The sequence below is a fragment of the Strongyloides ratti genome, assembly GCF_001040885.1.
Source record: "Strongyloides ratti genome assembly S_ratti_ED321, chromosome : 1".
Classification (NCBI taxonomy): domain Eukaryota; kingdom Metazoa; phylum Nematoda; class Chromadorea; order Rhabditida; family Strongyloididae; genus Strongyloides; species Strongyloides ratti.
Window position 1 is genome coordinate 11,301,292 of NC_037307.1, and position 26,558 is coordinate 11,327,849.

At 22.5% G+C, this 26,558-nt stretch overlaps 11 protein-coding genes across 11 annotated transcripts; 6 read left to right on the forward strand and 5 right to left on the reverse strand.

Annotated features, from left to right (window-relative positions):
- Positions 1–1,286: 1,286 nt before the first annotated feature.
- Positions 1,287–1,493, reverse strand: SRAE_1000346600 (Hypothetical protein; the record flags this gene model as incomplete). Its single annotated transcript, XM_024650658.1, has 1 exon — positions 1,287–1,493. The coding sequence occupies one exon, from the start codon at positions 1,491–1,493 to the stop codon at positions 1,287–1,289; it is 207 nt and encodes a 68-aa protein (XP_024504414.1).
- Positions 1,494–2,578: 1,085 nt separating this feature from the next.
- SRAE_1000346700 (Hypothetical protein) lies at positions 2,579–2,812 on the reverse strand (the record flags this gene model as incomplete). The annotated part of the gene is made up of 1 exon (XM_024650659.1): positions 2,579–2,812. One exon carries the CDS (start codon positions 2,810–2,812, stop codon positions 2,579–2,581), a length of 234 nt encoding a protein of 77 aa, XP_024504415.1.
- Positions 2,813–4,264: 1,452 nt separating this feature from the next.
- Positions 4,265–4,545, forward strand: SRAE_1000346800 (Hypothetical protein; the record flags this gene model as incomplete). Its single annotated transcript, XM_024650660.1, has 2 exons — positions 4,265–4,323; positions 4,374–4,545. 2 exons carry the CDS (start codon positions 4,265–4,267, stop codon positions 4,543–4,545), a joined length of 231 nt encoding a protein of 76 aa, XP_024504416.1.
- Positions 4,546–4,620: 75 nt separating this feature from the next.
- On the reverse strand, positions 4,621–5,238 carry SRAE_1000346900 (Hypothetical protein; the record flags this gene model as incomplete). Its single annotated transcript, XM_024650661.1, has 2 exons — positions 4,621–4,982; positions 5,040–5,238. 2 exons carry the CDS (start codon positions 5,236–5,238, stop codon positions 4,621–4,623), a joined length of 561 nt encoding a protein of 186 aa, XP_024504417.1.
- A 476-nt stretch (positions 5,239–5,714) lies between these two features.
- Positions 5,715–6,248, reverse strand: SRAE_1000347000 (Motor neuron and pancreas homeobox protein 1; the record flags this gene model as incomplete). Its single annotated transcript, XM_024650663.1, has 2 exons — positions 5,715–5,977; positions 6,029–6,248. The coding sequence occupies 2 exons, from the start codon at positions 6,246–6,248 to the stop codon at positions 5,715–5,717; spliced, it is 483 nt and encodes a 160-aa protein (XP_024504418.1).
- Positions 6,249–7,774: 1,526 nt separating this feature from the next.
- SRAE_1000347100 (Endoplasmic reticulum-Golgi intermediate compartment protein 3) lies at positions 7,775–9,521 on the forward strand (the record flags this gene model as incomplete). Its single annotated transcript, XM_024650664.1, has 4 exons — positions 7,775–7,862; positions 7,924–8,085; positions 8,131–8,700; positions 9,205–9,521. 4 exons carry the CDS (start codon positions 7,775–7,777, stop codon positions 9,519–9,521), a joined length of 1,137 nt encoding a protein of 378 aa, XP_024504419.1.
- A 1,543-nt stretch (positions 9,522–11,064) lies between these two features.
- SRAE_1000347200 (Hypothetical protein) lies at positions 11,065–11,392 on the forward strand (the record flags this gene model as incomplete). Its single annotated transcript, XM_024650665.1, has 2 exons — positions 11,065–11,080; positions 11,139–11,392. The coding sequence occupies 2 exons, from the start codon at positions 11,065–11,067 to the stop codon at positions 11,390–11,392; spliced, it is 270 nt and encodes an 89-aa protein (XP_024504420.1).
- Positions 11,393–12,125: 733 nt separating this feature from the next.
- Positions 12,126–12,901, reverse strand: SRAE_1000347300 (Small GTPase superfamily and Ran GTPase family and Small GTPase superfamily, Rho type and Small GTPase superfamily, Rab type and Small GTP-binding protein domain and Small GTPase superfamily, Ras type and P-loop containing nucleoside triphosphate hydrolase domain-containing protein; the record flags this gene model as incomplete). The annotated part of the gene is made up of 2 exons (XM_024650666.1): positions 12,126–12,605; positions 12,740–12,901. 2 exons carry the CDS (start codon positions 12,899–12,901, stop codon positions 12,126–12,128), a joined length of 642 nt encoding a protein of 213 aa, XP_024504421.1.
- A 4,197-nt stretch (positions 12,902–17,098) lies between these two features.
- SRAE_1000347400 (60S ribosomal protein L7) lies at positions 17,099–17,887 on the forward strand (the record flags this gene model as incomplete). The annotated part of the gene is made up of 2 exons (XM_024650667.1): positions 17,099–17,206; positions 17,264–17,887. 2 exons carry the CDS (start codon positions 17,099–17,101, stop codon positions 17,885–17,887), a joined length of 732 nt encoding a protein of 243 aa, XP_024504422.1.
- A 1,355-nt stretch (positions 17,888–19,242) lies between these two features.
- SRAE_1000347500 (Gliomedin) lies at positions 19,243–21,173 on the forward strand (the record flags this gene model as incomplete). Its single annotated transcript, XM_024650668.1, has 3 exons — positions 19,243–19,344; positions 19,399–20,679; positions 20,802–21,173. 3 exons carry the CDS (start codon positions 19,243–19,245, stop codon positions 21,171–21,173), a joined length of 1,755 nt encoding a protein of 584 aa, XP_024504423.1.
- Positions 21,174–22,361: 1,188 nt separating this feature from the next.
- On the forward strand, positions 22,362–26,112 carry SRAE_1000347600 (Dodeca-satellite-binding protein 1; the record flags this gene model as incomplete). The annotated part of the gene is made up of 5 exons (XM_024650669.1): positions 22,362–22,365; positions 22,414–22,677; positions 22,726–23,234; positions 23,272–23,848; positions 23,891–26,112. 5 exons carry the CDS (start codon positions 22,362–22,364, stop codon positions 26,110–26,112), a joined length of 3,576 nt encoding a protein of 1,191 aa, XP_024504424.1.
- Positions 26,113–26,558: the final 446 nt, after the last annotated feature.

A 26,558-nucleotide genomic window follows, 5' to 3' on the forward strand; every position in this document is an offset into this window, starting at 1 on the left:
CATATCATATGAAATTATTATTAATTAATAATGATGTAAAATGTAACCTAGAAAATGTTATAAATATATAATATATAAATATTATATAAAATTTTATATAACAAATATAATTAATATACCTATCATGTTATGAACAGGTTAAATATAAAAAAAAAAAAATACCACAAAATTCTTTTAAATAAAGATGATAATGAAAACAAATAACAATTTTTATTATATATGTGTAAAAGAGTAACTATATTAAAATTATGGAAAAAAAAAATTAATATTACACAAAAAAAAATTTAATATATAAAAATGCTGTCTAAACAATAAAATGATTAATCTAATGTTAAAAGAAATAAGGTAAATGAGAGATTATTTGATCAATTTAAATACATATAATTTTAGTAATATACCTATATAGAAGAGATTTTATGTTAAAATTTTTTAAAATGTTATAAAAATGAAAGAGGCATGCATACATTTATATGATAAATATAAAATTTTTGGTACAAACAAAGTTAACAGTGAAAGTAATCATTTTTGTTTCAAAAGACATTTTAAAAAAGATTAGTAAATATGAAAATGATAAATGTTTAATATAGTTACTTATGTAATAATTTATTAGACAAATAGAAAATATATTCAATTTTCTGAAGTAAAGAAAAACAAAAGAAAATTAGTTTCCCGGCAATTATTTGAAAAATGATACTGTTACGGAGAAGAGGAAATTTTAACTGTCACATTTATTGGTGGTAGCCGTAAATATGTAAATGATAACTGTAAAATATTATTTTTAATGGGTGTATAATTTCTCAACACGATTAAAATTTGAAGAGTATCTTGAAATATAGTTAGAGATAGAGTGGTTGAACACTATCATAATAAGATTTGATAATATACATGGCATTCTTCAAACTAACATTTTTTCAATAATTTTTTTTTATTTATAATTGATTGTAATTTATTTAAAAGTTATATTGATAAAAAAAAACCATTATTAAGAGTTTTATTTGATATTGTTTTTTATACTTGTGACACATGATAATGTAATCTTTGAGTTTGGTAAAGTTATATGTATATTGTTTCTATTTTAATTTTTTTATTTGTTAAAAGATGTAACTAAGTAAAATTTTATTTAACAAAAGCTTGTAATTTTGAATAACATAGAAACACTATATCTGAATTAACTAAGAATCAATGACGTTGAAATTGAAAAAAAAAAAGTACATTTTTTATATTAAAAAAACATTATAACAATAATAAAAGAAATGAAAAATTTATTGGTTTTAGTGTAGATTTTTCTAACCCCACATCATCATTGGATTCATCATACCCATTCCTCCCATTCCTGGATACATTCCCATACCACGCATACCTCCCATACCACCCCATGGTCTCATCATTCCCATTCTTCTACCCCAACCCCAACCACCATATTGTCTTTTGTTTCTTGTAAGAATGTCAAAATCTTTAACATCATTATTATATAATGATTCTCCATAAGTCATTGATATGGTAGCAATAAAAATAGTAAGTAGAATAATGTTTATTTGCATTTTTCAAAAATAAAATAAAATAATAGTGTAAAATAACAAAATAAACTAACTATTTATACATTTTTTTGTTAATATTAATTATTAAGATTTGTTTAACGAATGAATAAACATTCTTTTTTTAATTATTGCTTTTGAAATTTTTGACAAAAATTAAAGTTTTTTTTTTTGTCAATAACAGTTGTCCTCAATCATAATGGACACTTATTTCAAATCAAGTTTTTTTTTTACTAATAATAATGTTTAATTAACAAGTTTTTTTTTTGCTGTAACATTCATTTTTATATAAAATTTTATGAAAAGATATTTTTATTGTAAAGTTTAAATTTAATTAATATTAAAATTAAATATTATAAAAGAAAGACTTTATTTAACAAATATAAATTTTTGAACAAACAATAAAATAATTGTTTAAAAAAATAAAAGTAAATTAATTAGTCAAAAATTATACCTTCATATGATTACTAATTTTTTGATATAATGTTAAGAAATATTTTTTAAATTTAATAGCTTTTAAATTTGTTAAAGTAGATATTTAACAGTACTTTAACATAATAATAGATTACATTGATAATTAAACTATAATTTTATTTTTAAAAACCAAATATTAGAAATTTGTTTGAATGTTAAAATATATTTTTTCCATTCTGTTAGTAAAATAAAGTCATTTTTAAAAATTTTAAAATATTCTACTATTAAGAAGACTTTTCAAATTTACTGTCCTTATTATTGGGCTTTTTTTAACTTTGTTGAGAGATTTTGAAATTGTTAAAGAATGATATGATTCTAAACAATACTCCTCAGTGCATAATCCATTTGAAAATGTTACTAGTGTTACGATAAAAAAAATAAAAATTAAATATTTCATGATAATATGATAAAATGATAAAAAAAACTTTATTTTTGTCCTTTATAAGCTATTTATTTATTGTTAAAAAATCATAATAATAATAAAAAAAATAGTTTACTTTTACAATAATTATTCATATTGATACTGGTTTAGTAAGAAAAATAAATGATTATTTTAGTAGTAAAATAAGTTACCACCACCATGGTCCATGATGGTGTCCCCAATATGGATTCCAGTGATGGTAGTAGGGACGGTGCCAACCACCGCCATGATGCCAACCACCATGATGGCGGCCTCCATGATGCCATCCATGTTGTCTTTTAATACGTTTTAATGATTCTTCTTCTTGTGGAAGAAGTCTTGCAAAAATTATATTAAAAATAGCTAGAAGAATAAATATAAAAGTATATATTTTACAATACATTATTTCAAAAAGTATATGTTAATTTTGTCATTCAAACTTCTTATATATACTAAGAAATTTTGAAAGTAACTTTCAGTCACACTTGAATTTTAGAAAACAATAAAAACGCTAAAAACTATTTTTTTTTCAGGAATTTAAAAAAAAATTTAGTTTTTCTTTTATTTTAACCGGTTTTTTTTATTTTAAAAAAGAAAACATTTAAAAAAAAGTTCATTGAAAAAGATATTTTTATTACAGATATCATCCTAGTTGATATTTAGTTTATCAAATGTTTCTTTTATTATAAAGTTATTTCCAATAAATATTTTTAATTTTTATTTCTTTCTTAATTAAAAAAATAAATTTATTTACCCAATAGTTTCATTTTATTTATCAATTTTTTTTAATTGTATATTTCTTTCTAATTACACTTTGTTTTGTAAATATAAATTTATGTTTACTAAAAAATGTTTATAAATAAAAATTTTATGTAGTTGATTATTTGATAAATAATAATACAATTAATCATTATAATTATCTCACTAAAAAATTTACAGTTTTTTCTATAAAGAATATAAATAATTTTTAAAAATAATAATTTTCGGAATGAAATATACTTTAATATAATATTTGAGTAAGTATATATTAATTTCATAATATAAAATATAAGTTTTTTTTTTGAATAATTATTCTTTAAAAACTTTAAAGTAGTGCAAAAAAATTTAAAGAAATGAAATTAGATGAAAAAAATAGTGTTGTAAAATATTACTTGTTCAATCTTTTTATTTTAATTTACAACAACTGTAATGTAAATTTATATTATTTTTTAAACAATGTAGTTTGTATATATTTATCTTTTACATATCAACTTCTTCGATGAATCTCATATTTCCTTGGAGAGTTTGAATTAAACATTATAAACATAAATTTAATAATTTCGAGAATATCTTTAGATAAAAACTAATAAGATAATTGTTGAAGTTAATTTTTTCTTATCACTATAACATTTTATCAATTTTGCTTTATAAACTTATTAAAATATTTTCTTAGAATTTTACACAAATGATTAACAGTGAGTATCTCAATTAAAATAAACAAACTTTGATAAATTAAAAATTAAATTTAATTCAATAGCCTTATACTTCTATAAATAAAGATTATATTTCAATAAATAAATTAATTATAAAAAGCAAAACAACTTAAATCAACATTAAACTCTAAATTTGACCTTCTGTAAAAAAAAAAAAGTTTTGCCTACGCATAAAAAAAAGTTTATCTTAATCATCATCATCTTAAGAAATGTCATACTTTTATCATTATTCATCCACTTAAATATCTCTTTTATCTATACATCACCTAATTGTAATGACGAGGATAATAAGAAATATCCTGATACTACATATCATTTAAATATATAAATATCAACTACATAAAAGTTAGATGCATATTTATTTTCTCAATATTTACCATATTATGAAGTTATTACTTGAAACATTATTTTTTATTATATTTTTTTCTTTTATTGTATTTCTGTAAGTTAATTAAAAAATAAAAATTATATTTTTAATTAATTTAATTTTAGTGTATCAACATCACCAACAAAAAACGTTAATAAAAAAGAAGATAATTTCTTAAATGTTCCAATTGAATCAATTAATAAATTGAAAAAGGATAACAGACCTAAAATGATTCGGCAAAATGCTTTTGACAATGACACTAACCGTTTTTATATTAGTAACATAAATTTATCTTAATCATATTCTTGTTATATTTTGTATATTTTTTTTTATTATTTAATTTTTTTTTTTAAATTAATCTAAATACAATAATTAACAATAGTTATTTCGTAAATGTCTAGAATATCTTCTCATAAATAAAATTGCATTTTTAGTACTTTCTTTGACGATACATTGACTAAAACCTGTTGAATCCATGACTGGATCTGAATAAGCAAAACTTGGACAATGTTTCCAACATTTATTAAAAAGAAAATGGCGTCCCTTATCACATAGACATCTGGAGGGATATTGTGAAAAATCACAATGTGTTGATTCACAAGATCTTTTACATTGATCATCTATTACGCAACCTGTTTCATTTGGTTTTAAGGTCCTCAGACAACATCCTTCATTCTCGAATGGTGTACTAAAACAGGATAATCCTGGTTTACAATCTGTTGTAGTAGTACATTCTATAAAATAAATTTTTTTTTTGATAAAAATACATTGATCAAAATGAATTAACTTACTCTCTTCACATTCAATATTATTTATTGATATTGGTATATGATTAACAGTAAATTGAACATTATTTTCAATATCTTCATAACTTTTTTCATTGGAATTTATTTTTGTATCAATATTATCAGTTAAATACCATGGTGAGGTACAATTAGTTAAAATATTATTATTAAAAAATAATATTATTATCAATAAATAATAAAACATTATTATAAAATTTTAGTAAGATAAGAAAAGAAATCAAAGAATATTTAAAATTTTCATATTTTTCGATCTTAAATATACATATTTACTTTCGTAACTTTAAAAGCAAATCTTTTGTAGTCACGTTAAAAAGAAATATAATTATAATGGAAAAAAAAAATAAAATGACCATTATGATTATTAGGTAAAAGAAAAATAAGTAAGTGTTAAGATAAAAAAGAAAAGATAAACGAAATTGTCACTTTCTATTAAGTACCTGTACTTTACTTTTGTTAGTAATAGAAAAATTTCCTAATTTTTTCTTTTAATATATTTATATTGTTTAAAAAGAATTATGCTGTTATTAATATTTTTTTTATTTTTATTGATAGAATAGTAAAGATAAGAGATTTGTAATGGAGTTGATGAAAAATTATATATATGTATATATATATATTAGTTATTGTAATAATTATTTAAGTAAAAAAAATTTTTTTTTTTTATTTTCTATCATCATTATTTATTTTTTCATTTTCTGGTATTGATAAGGGTATCAATGCATTCCTCCGACTTTTCATTCGACGATTTTGAAACCAAATTTTTATTTGAGTTTCACTTAAACAAAGTTCTTGTGCTAAACGATACCTTCTTGGTCTACTAAGATATTTTGTTTCAGCAAATTGATTTTCAAGTTTCATTAATTGTTCACTGGTAAATGTTGTTCTTGGTCTTCTCATTCTACTCCATTGTTGCCAATTCCATACTAAAAAGTTAAATTAAATTAAATTTTTTTATTATAAAAAATAAAACATACATGTTAAAGCAACAGGATCACAATGTATAGGAAAAGGCATTTGTGGTATAACATGAGAATTAGTATTTAAAAATTGTGGTAATTGTAAAGTAGGTAAATTAGTATTACTAGGAAATATATTATTTTTTATTTTATTATCACCTTTCTTGTCATTATCATTATCTTTCTTTTCTTCTCTGACAAGAGAATCTATAGAAGCAAACATAGTACCGTAACTCATACTTTTTAAGAAGAGATATAAAATAAAATATAAAGATTGTAAAACAATAATAACTTCTTCATAAACTATCTTTTATTTCAAAAAAAGAAGATATAATATATCTCCACCCAAAAAAATTTCAATCTCATATCATCAAATATGGTCAATAAGCATATACAATATTTCACAGGGGAAATAAAGAACACTTATGAGTAATACTTGAATCTTAAACAACTTCTGCCCAAAACGAACTAATCATGAGATGCCTTTCAATATGTGTATATTTTCGGTAAAAATGAAAATAAACCAAAAATATCATTTATTTTTAGTAAGTAAAATATTGAATATATATAATTTGTTAATGTCTAAATTTATTAAATTTCATTATCGAAAAACTAAACAAATGGTTTATCTCAGGGGAGATAAAGTATTTAATAAAGAAAATACAATCGGCATATTCTTATTATTGTTATGTAGTATGATTAAACAAAACATCTTTTGATGGAGGATGTTATAAAAGAAAATTGTGACTTGTTAACTAATAATTCATTTGGGATATGGTATGATAAGAATATATTACATATGGAAGATTGTTTTTGATGAAGAAGAATAAATATATAGAGTATTATAAAATATCATCCACCAATGACTGAGGATAAATTTACTGTAGATAAAAGAGATGGTACAATTATTAATTTTATTTTTTTTTTGTATCTTAAATATTAAAGAATTTATAAAAAAAAATTTTTTTTTATAACATAATAAAATTAAAGAAAAAATTGTTTTTGTTCATTTTCTAAAAAAATACTTCTTTTACATATTTTTTAATCAATCGAAAATATTCTTCAATGATCAAAATGTAACTTTTTACAATAATATTATACATATGATCTCTATTAACATTAATACCATCTATTAAAAATAATAATAAATTTTTATTTTCTTATTAAAATATATTAAAAATTCTATTATAATAAATTCTTTGTTATACAATAAAATTATTTACATTAAAAAATGATTATTTATTTTAAAAATAGTTTTGTTTATTTTTATATCATATTGACATTTATTTTAATTTAAAAAATAACAATCATAATTTTATAAATTATGTAATTTAAATTATTAAAAGTTTTTTTAATAAAAAATCAAAACTACTAGAAAAAATCAAATGAAAAAACAATGATTATATTTTTTTCTTATTAATTATTATTTTCCTACCATAATCTATAAAAATATAATAGTTTAAAATAACAATTTTCAAGGTAAAATGATATAAGAGAAATGAATATATATAAGATCATGAAAAATTACGTGACAATTAAATCAAAAAAAAAATATATAAAAATTTCAACAATGGTAAACAACTTTCCACACAATATCTTCCTGCGACAGATTTATTCCAACACACAATTTATATATTTATCCTTTTGTTTTAGGTATACCTTTCAAAATAATAGTAGAAAAAGTTCCATTTATTTGTTTTAACTCAAAAACTTTTAAATAATTATTTTAGTAAAAGATTTTAATATCTATTCTTTATATTTAAAATGGGTCTTATAACCAAGATACGTGAATATGACTTGTTTGCAAAACCTCTTGATGATTTTAGAATTAAAACTTCTTTTGGTGGTTTAAGTAAGTTAACTAATTTTTATCAAAAGAAAAAATTATATATAAATAATAAATTTTTTTTTAGTTAGTGTTTTATCATTTCTTACGATATCAATATTGTTTATAACAGAAACAATTTCATATATTCATGTTAAAACAAAAGAAAGTTTATATATAGATTATACTCCTGGTGATACAAATGTTACAATTTATTTTGATATATCTTTTCATGGATTACCTTGTGATTGTATGTAAAAATTATTATATCATCATAATTTTATATTTTTTATAGTTTTATCAGTTGATATACTTGATCAAGGTGGGCAAAGTCAAGAAAATATTGTAGATAATGTATATAAAATGAGATTAGATTCTGATGGAAATTTTAAAGCTAATTCAGAGATGATTAAACTTCAAGTAAATACAAATCATAGTATTATAACGGAAAATATTACAACAACAGAGGTAGCTAAAAACTATTGTGGTAGCTGTTATGGTGCTGCAAATGGTTGTTGTAATACGTGTGAAGATGTCCGAACAGCCTATGAAATGAGGGGATGGAGTATCGATGATATAGATAATGTTGAACAATGTAAAAATGATCCATTAATTAAACTTTTATCAGAAAGACAAGGTGAAGGTTGCCGTGTTAGTGGAAGGGCTATGGTTGCTAAAAGTGGTGGAAATTTTCATATAGCACCTGGTGAAGGTCAAAGTTATAGAAGAAATCATATGCATTCATTGAAAGGAATATCCATAGACAGATTTAACATATCTCATACTATTAATCATTTGTCTTTTGGAGAAAATTTTCCTGATAAAAAATTTCCCCTTAACAATAAAGTTTTTATAGATAAAAATGGTATGTTTTTTTTTATTTATAAAGTATTGAAATTTATAATCTAAAACAATTATATGTTCCAATCATAATACCCATTCCTCCCATTGCTGTTGTTGTTGTCATAGTAGAAAAGAAAATTTTTGTAGCAAAACTTTTAAAACCTTTATATTTCATTCTAAAAAAAATTGGTAAATTTTAAAAAAATTTATTAACAAACCTAAAAGCTATATAAGTACCAAAAATAATTCCACTATAAAAACCAAATTTAACTGACGTAAGTAGTGTTTTTTTAAATTCTTCACTACAACTTTCTGTTTCTTTGTATTTCTTAGCAATATCACTAATTGATTCAGGTTTTTGAAATCTAGACATTAGAAAATATCTTCAATTTAAAAATTATATTTTAAAAACTAAAAAATTTATCTTACTTTGAAGTTGGTGTTTCGTATATTTACAACTTTACCTATAATTATAATGTAAATATAAAAAAAAATATAAAAATTAAAATTAATTAAACATTTTTAGGTGGTGTAATGCATAATTATTATGCTAAAATTGTCCCAATATCATATACCTATATAAAAAATAAATATGAAATATTTTCATATCAATTCTCAGCAACACATATAAAAAAAGAAGTTCAAAAAGCTCAAACTGGTTTACCAGGATTTTTCTTTTTATATGAATTTTCTCCAATAATGGTAAGATATGAAGAGTATTATGATTCATTTGGAGGATATGCAGTTAATTTATGTGCTATTATTGGTGGAGTATATACAGTTGCAGCATTATTAGATTCATTCGCTTACAAATCTATAAGGATATTAAAAAAGGATACATAAAAAAGTAATATATTTTAGATTTAAATGAAGTTACAAAAATGAAATTGTCATTTTAATTTATTTTTATTCATATATAAAATATTCTAAATTTTATAAATTAACTAATAGATTCATGAAAAAAAGCAAGAAAAACTCCAATAAACATTAAAAGGTTTTAAAGAACATCTGTACTTGTTATTTATAAATAATATTTTTTCTTTAATTAAATAACTCTGTAGGAGACTTTTTTTTCAATCAACAAATATTATGAAGTTTTTATATTATTTTTCAAATTTCATATTAATTTTGCATATTTTTTTTACATTTGACAATTTTGTCATGTTTTTGCCTTTTTTTTTGTTTATTTAAAATTATTAATATAAAGGAGGTCTTATATAAAAAAATATGCACATATTTCTAAAAAATTTGTGATATTTTTTTTATAAAACTAATTTTACTTGTAAGCATTCATTATAATTATAAAAGATATCAATTGAAAAATTATAATTAATATTCTTTAAATGGATTGTACTATAGAGTTTCTTTGATGTTTTTATTTTGAAAAAAAAACTCTTATCACCTTTTTTTGATGCACATATATACTTTTAAAATAATATAAAAAAAATTTTTTCTTATATTTTTTTTTTCAAAAAACATGTCTCCTTAACAATTTTCTAGGATACTTGTAAACATGATGAGAAAATGTAAAATAAAAGTAATACTATTGTTTTATGCAATTTTTTTTATCAAAAAAAAATTTTTTTTACTAAATAATATTTTAGAAAATTTTTTAAATGCAAAAAAATAATATTTTAAAAGTAGTATATTAAATTTTAGTAAAAAAGAATTTTTTTAAAATATTATAAAAAATAATAATTTAAAATGCCTAATATTTAACGATTTGAATATTTTTAGTAAACTTTTGTAACTCAAATAGTCAAAGATAAATTAAGCTGTATATTTTAATATATTTGATTATTTTGATTATAATTTTTATATACCAGACAAATCTATTTTCTTATTATTCTTTTAAAGAAAATTTTTTTTTATAACCTTTTATAATACATTAAAATATATTTTTGTGACAAATATAATTCTTAAAAATTAAAGACTTTTTGATTTAATTTACCATACTATTGTGGATAAAGTAAAAGTTATGTTGAAGGGATTTCTTTATTCTTTAAATGAATCAACCAAATTAAATTAACTAAAAAGGAGTGTTTTTAGTGATAACAACCTATTGAATAGATTTATTATTATGTTAAAAGTTAATTTTTCGGAAATGTAACTTCAATTTTATTATGTACTTATCAATGTTTTCATAAATATATACAAACGTTTAACTTTATTTTTTTGTAGAATTTGAAACACTTATTGGTATATAATAATATATTTATTTTTATTTCTATTCAATTATTTATATTTGTTAATTTAACTAAAAAAAGTTTGTTCTCTTTTTTTTTGATTAATGATAAAATAAAAAAAAATTTTCTTAAATTCAAATTTTGATATTTGAATAAAAAAATTATTATTTTTAAAAGTTTATTTTATTTTGTCCTTTCAAATGGAGATTCATCATCGTAAGTTTTAATAAATTTTATAAAATTAATGCTATAATATATCATTTGTTTAATTTAGAAGGTAAAAAACCAATAATCGAATTACCATATGCTCATAAAGCAATTGTTATATCTTCATGTGCTTTCTTAATATTAGCATGTATTTTGGCAGGCATTCTTTGTATAAAAGCTTGTCTAATGCAAAAAGCTGATGATGATTTAAGAGCATCCACAAGAAACCTTCCCTCAAGCGAAGATGATGATATTGAAAATGCAAAAGAAACTGACAATTTACGGAGAACGATTAATTCTGTGAAAATAGCGAAATTATAATAATAAATACAATTATTGAAAGGAGATTCTTATTGAGATATTATTAGTTATTCTGAAAAGATAATAAACACTTTTTTTTTATACTTAAAATATATTTATTTATATATTATTTGCTACTTGCTAGTTCAGAAAATGGAAATGAAAGCATCATTTACATTTTAAGGACATCGTTTAAAAAGTACAAAACAAAAAAAGGTATATTTAAAAAAAATGGTTAAAATAAATGATAAAATTAAAAAAAATTTTGCTTTAATTCTTTTAAAATGTTATTTTAAATAAATGAATCATTTAATATAGTATTCTTTTATAAATTTTTATGAAAAATAATATTGACAAAACGTCTTATAGAAAAATTCACTGCACGATAAGTAATTTATATTTGAATGATACGATTCACCTTTTTTTAAGAATTTAAATAAATTTATAAAAATATAAATTATTAAAAAAAAAATAAAAACATATTTGAAAGGGAAAAATATAATTTATTTTAAAGTCTCATTTAAAATATTATATGAAATACAAAAAAAAAACTTCCCTAGAAGGCATTAAAAAGGTTGTTATAAAATTTTTATACTTATCATGGTTAAATAAAATAATTTATGTACCTTTTATTAACAAATGATTTACTTAACTTGTAGGGGAGACACATTTGATAACAATGAATAAGGAGTATAGAATAGATATATAGTTACACAAATTCTATATTAGTCATGTGTAACAAAAATATAATATATTAATTTCCACAACATGCTTTCTTATTTTGTCCATCATCTTTATATGGTGATATTGTAATATTAGGTTGATTGTTAGGTAAAACTCTTGAGTCTCCTCCAATATGTCTATTAGAGACAGACTTGTAAATCTCAGTAAGAATATTCGTAAATGCTGCCTCTACATTTGATGAATCCAGTGCTGATGTTTCAATAAATGATAATTGATTTTTTTCGGCATAAGCTTTTGCCTCATCTGTTGGTACGGCACGAAGATGACGAAGATCAGACTTATTTCCAACTAACATAATTACAATATTTTGATCAGCATGATCTCTTAATTCTTTCAACCATCTCTCAACATTTTCATATGTTACATGCTTAGCAATATCATAAACTAAAAGTGCTCCAACTGCTCCACGATAATATGCTGATGTAATGGCCCGATATCTTTCTTGACCTGCTGTATCCCAGATTTGAGCTTTAACTGTTTTTCCTTCAACCTAAAAATATATTTTAAAAAAATTTACAATTTACCAAATATTATATATGTAAATACTAATTTAAATCATATGATCAATATTAAATATTAATAATAATAAATAATATTATTATTATAAAAATAGATAAAACTTACTTGAATAGATCTTGTTGCAAATTCCACACCAATTGTAGATTTAGATTCCAAGTTAAATTCATTACGTGTAAATCTAGACAATAAATTAGATTTACCTACACCAGAATCTCCGATAAGAACAACTTTAAAAAGATAGTCATACTCATCATCACGAGAACTCATTTTTTATAAAAAAAAAAAAATACTAATCTAAAAACACAAAAAAAAAAAATTCTATATATTTGAATTGGATAAATTTATTTAAAGTGTAGGATCAATAAAATCAACTTATAATAGATACAATGAATGTGCAATTTAAAAAGAATTTTTGATGATATGACAAGAGAGAAAGAATATGTTTTTTAAGCTTTTTAACAATTGTTTCCACTATTAAATAAAAGTTAGAGGATAGATATTAAAAAACAAAACAATAATAATTAGTAACAATTTTTGAATAAATTGTTTATATTAATTAGAATATATATATATATGTTCAAATATAGGTACTATAACCTTTTTAATAACAATTTTTACAATACGGATTACTCCAAAATTCCATTCAAACTCAGTGGGGAAAATAGTAATGTTTTTTTTTTATCATAAAATGATAATTTAAATATTTTTACATTTTAAGAATAATAAACATTCAAATTGATTTTCTTCTTCAAATATCTCTCTATAAAGACATTTCTAAAAATATACAAACCATATGGGACAATGTTAAGAAATACTTTAAGCATGATAGACATATTCTCCCTGAACAAAATGAAATGACACAAAAAAGTCACTAAAAATTAATCATAAAATATTGGTCAAAAAAAAAAAAAATGATATGTCTATAGACATTTTATGTTTGCACTAGGACAGAAACTTTACCCATAATTATTATATTAAATGAAAATTATCTTTTAACATTTTATGTATGACAAGTCACAATAATGTCCTTTCTTTTTTATATCTATTTAAATATATGTATAAAAATTACATTATAACGATATAAATATAAAATATATATATATAATTGAAGAAGTGAATAAAAAAATAGGTAAAATTATAAAAATTCATTTCTATAGATTGTATATTTATAAATAAGATTCTATCTTAAAATAAATATCAATATAAAAAAAAAAGTTAGAAACTGCCTGGGAAACTATTAATAATATCATGAAAAATATTAAAAAAAAAACATTTATTTATATCGAGAGAGATTAGATAAGATATCTAAATCATTAAAAATATTTTTGTATATTAAAATATGTTCACTATTATTAAACATATGATAAATATTTATTTTAGATGCTGTAAACATGTGACTTCTGTAAAATAAAAATGATTGGAGATATAATATCAAGAAAGTTGAAATTAGTTAGAAGTTTTTCTTCCACATATTAATAAATTTACTATTTATTAAATAATTCTATTATTCTCAATAAAGAAAGTTTATTTGTAAATAACATTTATTTTAACAAATATTTCAATTGATCGTTGCAATAAAAATGTTTTGTTGAATCATGTCGATGGATGGTTAGAAAAATGAAGTGACACGTTGTTTAACAATATCTCTCTCGACAATAACCACACGACGACACGTAATATTGTTTAGTGGTAGCATAATAAATTATATTCTTAATCACTATATATATATATATTTTTTTTATCAAATAAAAGAATTTAGAGTGAAAAAATTTACGTACATTTTGATTAATGATCATAACATTAAAAATGATTAGAAAAAAAGTACAACTACTAAAAAGTTTAATATTTAAAATACAATTTAGAGACATAACAATGGTAATAATATTTTATAAAATTATTTAACAATTGATATTTTATATTTCAAGTATTAAAATTAAACTAAAAGTATAAGACAAATTGTATTTTGAAGCTATTACTAGTTAATGGTAAAAATTATATAATTTTTATGTATAGCATTAGTACATTAACGTAAACCTGAACGATGAAATATGTTCATTTTTAAAATATACAATGAGATAGTGGCGATGTAGAATATAACCTACTAAAAATATATATATATAATGCGTATATATTTATATATTAGTAACTCCAGTCCCTTGCTGGTATGACTCGTATTAATATATCAAAATATAACGACCTATTTGTTGGTATGGGTTTTGTCAGATATAACCAACAGAAAAGGAAATTCAGTGATTTAAAAAAAAACACCACCAATCGAAAGATCATTAAAAAATATTTATTTTTTTGCTTAATCTCATTTCCTAGTTAGCAATACACACTCTCTGATAATATACATCTATTCTCTTTTTCTAACATTTATTTATCATATATCCTACTAACTTTATTACTAATGATATATATATACATATATATATATATATATATATATATATATATATTGATACTTCACATTAAAATAATCTCCTCATTTTTAATATATATATCTTATGGTATAATATAACAGACAATAAGTTAAAATATGTTTTTTAAAACTTTTTTCTTCTTAAAAAGAAGATCTTCAAATACCTTTAGATGTTAAGTTACTATACTTCAAGTTTTTAAGTATCTATTAAGAATAAATAGTTTTTTGAAAATAAAGAAAAAAAAATATTAATTTTTATTTTATTCTTATTTCATTTTTAAATTCATTTTATATAATTGGTATCTTAACAAATTTAATTTATTTTATAACAATACCAAAAAAAAATTACTATTCTATTAAAAAATATATTTTTGTATTACTTTCTACTCCAAAAAAGGATGTTAGACAACAATAACCTAGAATAAAGCTTATAATATTAATAACAAATATTATAAAGTATTTAAATCATTTTTAATACTTTAATATACAATACAATATATAATTTTCAATATAAATTCATGCATTTACCATGAAGAAAAATTATGAGAATTATAAATATAGGGGAAGTGTTAATGAGAAGAAGATTGACAATAAAAATTTATTTTTGAATAATAAATAATATGAATAACAATTCATATGTACCAAATCAAATATTTTGTTATTATATTTAATGACATTACAAAAATTAAAAATATAAAATAAAAATTTATTATAAAAAAAAAACTAAATTTTCTCACATACTATGTATTTTAATTTTAACTTTAAAATAATTAACTAAAATTTATGGATAACTTATTAACAACTATTTGTTTATGGTTTTTACTTATATTTTTACATATGTTATACATGCAATAACTACTCAAGATTATTTTTTTTTTTAATAAAATTTATTGAAAAGTAAATAAAAATATTTGTGTCAAAATATTATCTTAAATAATACAGATAAAAAATATGGAATATTTGCATAATAATATGAATTGATAACATTTATGTTTCTATTTCTTTTTGTCCATATTAAATGATAATATTATCAATTAAATGTAAAAATGGATGATTGTAACATTATACTATGTTTACCACAAACAAACATTAAAAATAAACTATCTTTTGTTAATAGAAAAAAAAAAGAGAAATAGCATATGATTATAAATAAATTATTACAATATAGTATATTTCAACATTTTTGTTTACAATAGTAAAAAATGTCTTTACAACAGTTGTTTCATTTTCAAATCATTATACAGGTGATGGTATTCATAAATACAATTAAACTATATAGATATCTACAAGGTGGTTTACAAAAGCCTTCCCATTTAGACTTAATATATATTGTACCAATTAGAAAAATTTTTTAAATTAATATATAATTAATTTTTTTTCTTATATAAAGGTATTTGATTAACAATAACATTTTCATTTTTTAAAATAATAAAAATTAATGTTTTTTTTTAGAAAGACATAATGATAAAAAATTTTTTTATATTTATTTTTTATTAATTTTCATCAATTTACAATAACTTATGATTAATTTTTTTTAGAAATTTTTGATAATAAATTTTTATTAAATAATATAATTTTATATACATTTTATTTTAATCAATTAATGTTAACTAATTCACTTATCATTTATATAAATAATATTTTAGGTAGTCCTATATGGAGAGTGTATACCTATACTTATCTAATGGGAAAACCTTTGTGAACTACATTATATTGAAATATTTAAAATTATCATTTTTTTTTCATATAAAAATAGGTAAATTAGAATAAATATTTAGTTAATGGTGATATGATATAAAAAAAAAATCATTAATACTGATTGTAATATAAACATTTGGTATTTCGTGTATTGGGATGTGTTTGATTAAAAATTTTCTTACTCACTCTTAAAGAGAATTTCTATTTTGGAAAGGTGAACAATATGCATCCCAAGATGTATTCATTTTCATTTATATATTTTCTTACTTCTTAATTTAACTTTATTTTTTTACAATTTTTTTTAATATTATTTTTTAAATTTTTAGGGTTAGTTATATTTAATTATGTCTGATAAAAGACTTCCAACCGTTCCTGAGACTATTCTTAAGAGCAGAAAGATCCGCGCTGAAGCTAATGCTAAAGCCCAGGAAGCCAAGAAAAAAGCTCTTGTGGTGAGTATAAAAGGCTATCCTGTGTGAGTCTTTCTAATGGATTTTTTATAATTTCAGAAAGCTAAGCTTGCTAAGGGACAAGCTATTAGACGTGCTCAAAAGTACGCTGCTGAGTACCGCAAGAAGCAACAAACTGAACTTCGTCTTAAGCGTGAAGCTAAAGCTCACGGAAACTTTTATGTTCCAGATGAAGCTAAAGTTGCTTTTGTTGTCAGAATCAAGGGTATCAACAAAATTCACCCAAGACCAAGAAAAGTTCTCCAACTTTTTAGACTTAGACAAATCAATAATGGAGTTTTCATTAAATTGAATAAAGCTACCATTGAAATGCTTCGTATCATTGAACCATACGTTGCTTATGGATATCCATCTCTTAAGACTGTCAAAGAACTTGTCTATAAAAGAGGATATGGAAAAATCAATGGACAAAGAATTCCACTTACAAACAATGCTACCATTGAAGAAAATCTTGGTAAATATGATATTATCTGTGCTGAAGATATTGTCCATGAACTTTACACTGTTGGACCAAATTTCAAACAAGTTTCAAACTTTTTATGGCCATTCAAACTTTCTAATCCAAGTGGAGGATTCACCAAGAAGGCTAACCACTTTGTCGAAGGTGGAGATTACGGAAATCGTGAGGAGAAAATTAATGCTCTTCTTCAAAAAATGATCTAACTCTGTTAGTTTCTATCTTTGTAATCAAATTGTTTTTGTTATAAAAGTTGTTAAATATGTATGTTGTTTTTATTTGAATTAATTTTAAATTGTGATTAAATATTATGGAATATATTTATGAAAAGTTTCTCTTTAAATGACTACTTTTTTGTTTAAAATAGAAAATTTTTTCCAACATTTTTTATCTTCAGTTTGATTGCATTTTTTTTATCTTTAAATATATTGTTTTTAACTTTTTCAATAAAAACAATTGGTATATCCTCGTTTGTTCTAATTTTTGAAAATTACTTTTATAGCTGTATTAATCTTAACATATGTAGATAAATTGTTGATTGTATAATAAATTACTAAACTTTTTAAATATATAAAATTTTATATTTTTTAATAATCAAGATATAAAAAAAAATGTTTTATCATGCATCATTATCAAAAAAAATTAGATGAAAAAAACTACATAGTTTTTATTAGCTTTTTACAACTTGAAAAAATGACTGATAATGTATTTGATATTTAATTCATAATTTAGTTGAAATAATAACCATAAAAAATATTTTTTATATTTAAGTATTTGAAAATGCATTAATATCTTAATAAAATAATTTACCCAAAAATGTTTATATTAGAATTAATTTTTAAATTGATATTTTTTAAAAAATGTATAATACATTATTTGTCAAAGATAATATAATAAAAATAATTTGTAATATATGATAAATATTATTTTAATAAAAAATGCTTGATTTTTGTATACTCTTTTTATTATAAATAAAAAGTTTATCAACCTTCTTTTGTTATGTAATATTTATTTAATAGAAATTATACAGGTTTAATAAATACATATGTATTATATTAATTATAATCAATGATTTTTTATATATTTGTATTTGTAATTTTTATCATTAATATTGTATAAGACAAAATTAATAAAATAAACATAATCATATGTAGTTTGATTCATTTATAAAACCAAGTAGTTTTGCTTTAATATATTTTTTAAAATATATTAATTAATAAAAAAAAAATTAAATTAAGGAAACTTAAATTATACTGTTAAAAGTTTTTAAAATAATTTATATAATTTTAAAATATATCTTTAATAACGTAATTTTATAAATAAAAAAAAAGATTTTTATCTTGAAAAAAAAACTTTATTATTTTACTATCATTAAAATTTAATCACATTCAGTTATAAAAAGAACATAAAAATTTGTTTAAAATTAACTAATTTTTATATATAGTTAAAAGTTTATAAATAAGTATTATATATCATTTTATAAATATCAAAGAATATAATTTTTAAACAAATTGTAAAATCTAAATTAATTTATGATTATATAAAATTTTTATTGTAAATTATGATTCCTTTACACATTAGAGTTACTATACTTTTTATCATTCAAATTTTACATCTTCCACTCATTTTTTTCTTCTATTATAATATATATGGGCGTATTTATGTAAGTTAATAGAATATATTAATTATACTTAATTTTTATTTTATAAAAATATAGGATTTACGACAAAAAAGTTTATTTTTAAATAAAAGAATTAAAAGAAATGTTCCAGAGGAAGCTATTATACCTAACAATTTAGATTTGGATGATTGGACAGTTTTAATTGGACAAGATACTATTATACCACGTGCTGTTTTTGAAAGATCATGTTCTCGTATTCATAGATTTTGTTCAGATCAAGGAAAAAAGCTTAGAGGATTTCAAGGTAAACCTGGACCACAAGGATCTATTGGTCCTATGGGTCCTCCTGGTAGACGTGGTCCACAAGGAAAAATAGGTCCAACTGGTTTGGTTGGTGATGTTGGACAACAAGGTGAACCTGGAGAAGATGGAATATGTAATTGTTCATTACCAAATATGTATGTACATCGTATTCCAATACCTGGTCCTCCTATTATACAAATAAAAGAAAAACAAGTACCAGTACCTGTTGTAGTTGTAAAAGAAGTTGAAGTAACTCGCTTAGTACCATTTGAACCAACACCACCTGGATTTGGTCCACCTCCAGGTTGGAAACCTGGTATGCCTATGCCTGATCCAAAACACCATCAAATAATAAAACAACCAAGTACAACCACTGTAAGAGGAAAAAAAATTACAAAACCAAGAAAGAAAGGTCCTCTGGCTCCTCCAAGAACAACACCTAAAAAATTGAATATTACAACAACACCTTCTATTAATTTAGTGACAATTGAAGTAGAACCAACAATTTCTGAGTATACAGGTCCACCAACATTAGGATACAATAGACGTGAATGTCTTTTAAATGCTGTTGGTATTCCAGTTTTACATGCAGAAAGTCAATATCGTGATGTTGGATCGTGGATGAGGGATGCTAATCCGCAAGATCGAGAAGCATCAGAAAAACGATGGGTAACAGATGGTTATGCTTCACCAGTACTTTATGAATATGCTGATGAGAAACAACTAATGAATAAGAAACAACAAATAAAATATTATGTTGATTATTTAGCATCTGGTACTGGAAGTATGATATATAATGGAAGTTATTTTTATCATCGTCATAATTCATTGTTTCTTGTAAGTTATGATTTAGAGACAACAGAAGAAATTCAAAAAGAAATACCAAACATTGCTCACATTGATTGTGAAAGAAATCATGATCATACTTTTCAAAATTGTAATGAAACGGATAGAGATCCCTGGTTATATAATCGCCCCCATAACTATGTTGATTTTGCAGTTGATGAGAATGGTATATGGATGTTATATATGAAACCAGAAAGTACTAGTTTGTTTATCAACAAAATTGAAACAGTAAGTTTAATAATATACATTATCAATTATTTCAAATATAAACATTTGATTACATTTTCAATTTTATATTTGAAAGCATTTTTAATTGTATATATGATCTATTTTATTAACATAAATTTTAGGATTTTTATGTAGTTCAGACTTGGGAGATAAGTGATATCAATGCTACAGAAATAGCAGATGCTTTTATAATGTGCGGTATATTATATACATTAGAAAGTGGTGAGGAAAGGGATACAAGAATAAATTTTGGTTATAATTTGTTTACAAATGAAATATTAGACATTGATGTTAGTTGGTATAATCCATATAGAAAATTATCAATGCTTCATTATAATCCTGTTGATGGAAGATTGTACTTTTTTGATTCTAAAAAATTATTGAGTGTTAATGTCCGTATTTCCACAGAGACAAATGATGGAGAATTAAAGGATGATCTTGAGTATGAAGGAAATAAAACAACTACTCCTTTTTCACCTTATGATTTTCATTAAAATAAATTCAATATAAATATTATATTATATATTATTAACATTTTTTTTTGATAACAATTTTTAATTTTTTATGATCTTTGTTCTGTTATTAAATGAATAATTAAAAAAATAACTAGATTTTGAAAGAAAGTAATAATATTATATATTTTATTTTAATAATTATAAATCATTTAAATATTATTAAATATATAAGATTTATTGAATTAAACGTTTTCTTATTGTATTATATTTTTTAATTTTATCATTGAAATAAGTTTACAGACTATTTTGAAAAATAAACATCACCTACATTTCCTCATCATTTAACAATGTAAACTTTTTATACAAAGTAATTTTTAAAAAACATTAAATATATATAAAATTATAGTATCAAAAGGTGATAGGAATAAAAATTAGTTTTAATGCATATAGATTGTTGAATAAACTTTTAGATACATTTACAAATAGGAACTTTTATTTATTGTTCTTCAAATTCGTAATAAACACAAAAGTACATTCTGATATTTTTTTAATTTAAAAATTTTTGAAACGCCTTCCTTCTCCTCACCATATCAGTATTATTAAAATAAATGTTCGGACAACCATTTTTAACATTAAATTTATTAAATTTTTATTTTTCAGCTTATCATTATAATAATGATAAAATTATTAATTTCAAAAAAATTACCTTTTTTTTTAAACTGATAAACATTTTACCAAACGTCGCTTTATGTCTTTTTTTTATATTTCCTTTTTTAATATCATCTTATCTCTTTCTTTTCTTTTATAAAGGTCTTTTTTTTTTATTAATTAATTGTCTCGTACATACGTGTCCATTATATTTTTTTGTTATTACTCTCTTTTTTCAAACACGTGTCTCTTTCATTATTTTTCTTCAATTTTATTATTACTTTTACATTAAAAAACACCTCAAAATTTATGATAAATTCTACTCTTTATATCAATCCTATCTTTTATTCGTATAATTTTTGTTTTATCTTAATATAATTAAAATAATTTTTTTTTTTTAGATTACTGGAATATACTGTAAATTAGTAAGGTTCTTTATTTTATAAAACTTGAGAACTTATTTTTTTACTTTTATTGGTCTTATTGATACCCGATTCTGAGGAACTGATTCGCTGTTTGCCTATATCGTGAAACTGATTTAAAAATTTAAAATACCTAGAAATTTACATTAAAACAAATATGAGTACTATTACTGATTTTGTTAGTGATTCTGTAAATTCTTTTACTCTAGATAATAATATTGATGACAATGGAAATCAAGAAAATACACACCCAATTTATACTGAAACCAAGGTTGTAATGGATTACAGTACTGATTTTCCTTCACTCCCTTTAAATGCTGTCTCTGGTTCAACAAAAGGTTCTGGAGTGGCTTTGAAACCATCTGTTAAATGTAGCACTGTTACTCGTCGCATTACTTTAACTGCCTCTGAAAGAGCTGGAAGACTTTATGAAGGTGAAAGAGAAATGGATTGTGCTGAAGAATCTAAAACATGTAAGAGAATTGCTTCTTTGACAAATACTTTAATTGAACTTTCTGAAGCTAGAGATGGTTCATTATGTATTATGGTTACTGGTAAAAGTCCAAATGTTGATGATGCTCAGGCAAGATTAATACGTGAATTACAAACTCAAATAACATTGAGTCTTAAAATTCCAAAAGAACATTTTGGTGCTATTATTGGTGCCAAAGGTGCTTCTTTAAAAAAACTCGAGGCTGATTACTTTTGTCGTGTAATAATTCCAAAAGAAGACGATGGAAGTGTTAAGATAATTGGTCCAAAAATTCATGCTAGTAAATGTTGTGATAAGATTCTTGAAATTAGTAGAGAACGATCTAAGACAACCTCTGAGGATTTGGAGATTCCAAGGAAATTCTATCCATGGATTCGTGGTCCATTTAATGAGAATGTTGAAAGATGGACAAATAGCGGAAATGTTAAAGTTAACATTCCACCTGTTAATGTTAATAGTGAAATTATTAATGTCAATGGTGATAGAGATGATGTTATTAAAGTTGTTGAAGAAATTAAACGTATTTATAATGAAAAAGTAAGTAAATATAGTTTATATTAATTTAATTTTTCAGCTTGAAAAAGTTCGTACTTTATCTACAAAAGTACCTATATCTCAAAGACGTTTTATTGTTGGAAATCGTGGTTCTGGTATTCAAGAGATTTTGAAAGCAACAGATTGTGCTGTTGAAATTCCAACAGACGATTGTGATAATGGTACTGTTATTTTACATGGAGATCAGGAGAGAATTGTTGATGCTTTATCAATGGTTTATGCACGTGCTGCTAGTATTCTTTGTAAAGAAATTCCATGTCCACAATGGATGCATCGTTATTTGATTGGTAGTAAAGGTACACATCTTCAACAACTATTTCCAGATAAAGTTGCTTTGAAGATTGAATTTAATGACAATGGTACTGTTTATATTGAGGCTCCTCAACAAGAATTTCAAACAAGTTTAGCTACACTTGAAGTTGAGATTAACAGAATTAGTAGTGAAATGGATCATCAAATAATCTCTATACCAGCTGAATTTCATCGTCATATCGTTGGGAAAGGTGGTTCAAATATTACCAAACTTCGTGATGATTATGGTGTTTCAATAGTTATGCCTCCTGAAGAAACAAATTCTCTTGATGTTATTATTGATGGTAAAAAAGAAAGTGTTAAAAAATGTTTACAACATATCAAAGATTTAATTTCTAGAATGGAAAATGAAAAAACAAGAGACATAATTATAGAACATCGTTTCCACAGGAAGATTATTGGACCTAAGGGTGAATCAATAAATAAAATTCGTCAACAGTTTCCATCAGTTAATCTTTTTTTCCCTGATGCCAATGACAGTGACTGTGATATTATACAAATACGTGGTAACAAAAATGAAGTTGATAAAGTATACACTTATTTGACTAAATTAAATAAAGAATTTATTGAATCAAGTTATCAAGAAACTGCACCAATCTTTAAGGAATTTCTTAAACGTATCATTGGAAAAGGTGGAGTCACTATTAATAAAATCCGTGAAGAGACTAGTACACAAATTGATCTCCCATTGGATAGTTCACCTACAGGAAAAGTCGTTGTTACTGGAAAAAAAGAAAATGTTAGAAAAGCTATTGAAATGTTAACTAAAATTCAAGAAGAATTAGCTAATATTGTAAGTGTTGATGTTCCAATTCCTCCAAAAGCTCAACGTCGTTTCCTTTTCAATGGTAGAAGACTTCTTACTGATATTGAAAATGAATGTGGAAATGTTTTCTTTAACATTAAAGAGAAATCTAATAAAATTGTCATTCGTGGCCCTAAGGTACCTGTTGAGAATGCTGAAAAATTGGTGAAAGATCTTCTAAAAACTTTAAATGAACAAACGGAAGAAGTTACAATTGAAGCCGATGCTTCATATCACAAATTCCTTATTGGAAAACAAGGTAGTAATTTACAAGCTCTTCGTGAAAAATACCCAACAGTAAGAATTTTGTTCCCAGAAGAAAAAGCTGAAAATGCTAATAGTATTAATCTTATTGGTAAAAACGACGAAGTTGCTGCTGTCAAGAAAATCCTCGAAGCTAGAGTTGAGGAATTAAAAGAAACTGTTGAATTAACTGTTAATGTACCATTGGAATATCAAAGACATTTCTTAATTAAAGGTAGTGAGGTTCTTAAAGAAATTCAGACTCAAAACGGAAATGTCCAAATTTTTTTCCCTAAAATTAATTCAAATAGTACTGTTGTTACCATTAAAGGTTCTGAAGTTTGTGCCAAATCAGCTAAAAATAGAATTTTTGAAATTGTTGAAGACTTAAAAGCTCAAGTTACCATAGAAGTTATTGTACCAAATAAATATTTAAGAAATATTTTAGGAACATACAAAAATGCCTATAATGATATACTAAAGGAAAATAATGTTGTTGTTAAACTTCCAGATCGTAGATTAGTTGAGGAGTATAATGCTAATGGTGTATGCTTAGGTGATATTATTAATATTATTGGAAGACCTGAAAATTGTGAAAAAGCTAAAATTGCTTTGTTGGCTCTTGTTCCAGTTACTAAAGAAATTGTTGTTTCAAGAGAATTCCATTCTGCTTTAATTGGTAGAGGTGGTAAGGATATTAGAAATCTTCAACAACTTTATAATGTAAGTGTTCAAATACCAAATGAAAGTGACAATTCTGATGTTATTAAAGTTATTGGACTAAATGACAAAGTTGATGAATGTATTGCTGATATCAAAGCTCGTGTTGAGGAACTTGAAAAGATAGCTGCTGATAATATTCTTAAGTCATTCAAATTAACAGTAACTATTCCAATTGAATATCATCAAAAGTTAATTGGAAGAAAAGGAGTTGTTGTTGCTGGACTTAGAAATAAGTATGATGTCCAAATTACTTTCCCAAAAGATGATGATAAGAGTGAGGATATTATTATTCAAGGATATGAAAAGAATTGCAACGAATGTAAGGAAGATATATTAGCTCAAGTTTCTCAATGGGAATCAATGATAACAAGGACAGTTAAGTTGGATCCACGATACCATCCACGTTTAATTGGTACTGGTGGAAGAAATTTAAGAAAACTTAACGAAGATTTTGGTGTTGATATTAGACTTCCAGCAAAGAATGCTGAAGATCCATCTTTGGTTGTTATTGCTGGCTATACAGATGATGACATTTTAAATTGTATTGAACATCTCAAGATTGAAGAGGAGGATTACATTGATTTACTTATTGAGCGTGGTCAATACACTGTTGAACGTAATGTTACTCCTGTTCAAATTCAAGTAAAACGTTCTGTTGAGATTACAGGTGCTCCATGGCAGGTCAATTCTCACGAACAATTTCCATCTATAGGTTCAAATATACCTGTTATTACCTTACCAGTTAATAGCGTTTGGGGTTCTAGGTTACATAAATAATCCTATATATATATAGAGGAGAAATGAGTTGTGAAAAATTATTTTCGATATTTTAATATTTGATAAACTTTTCTATAATAAAAAAATTCGCTAATAACGACGTGTATAATCATTTTTTCAAAATATATTTTTTTTTTCTTATTAATATTGCAGTATAAAGTAGAAAAAATAGTAACATTGTTATTTGATGCAAAATTCTTATTTCAAGCGTTTTTAAATGAAGTTTTTGTTAACATAAAAAAAAATTAATGAAACCGTTTTTAAGTTAAATTATTGTAAATAATAATTTTTAAACATGATTAAAGCTGTTAAAGTTAGGTTATAAATTTTTCAAAAACCAAAACTTTTTTAAAGAAAAGACACTTATCAATAAAATAAAAAAATTATTATTAATTGTTTAATTTTTACTAAACATTAATAACAATGTTTTCAATAATAAATTTTAT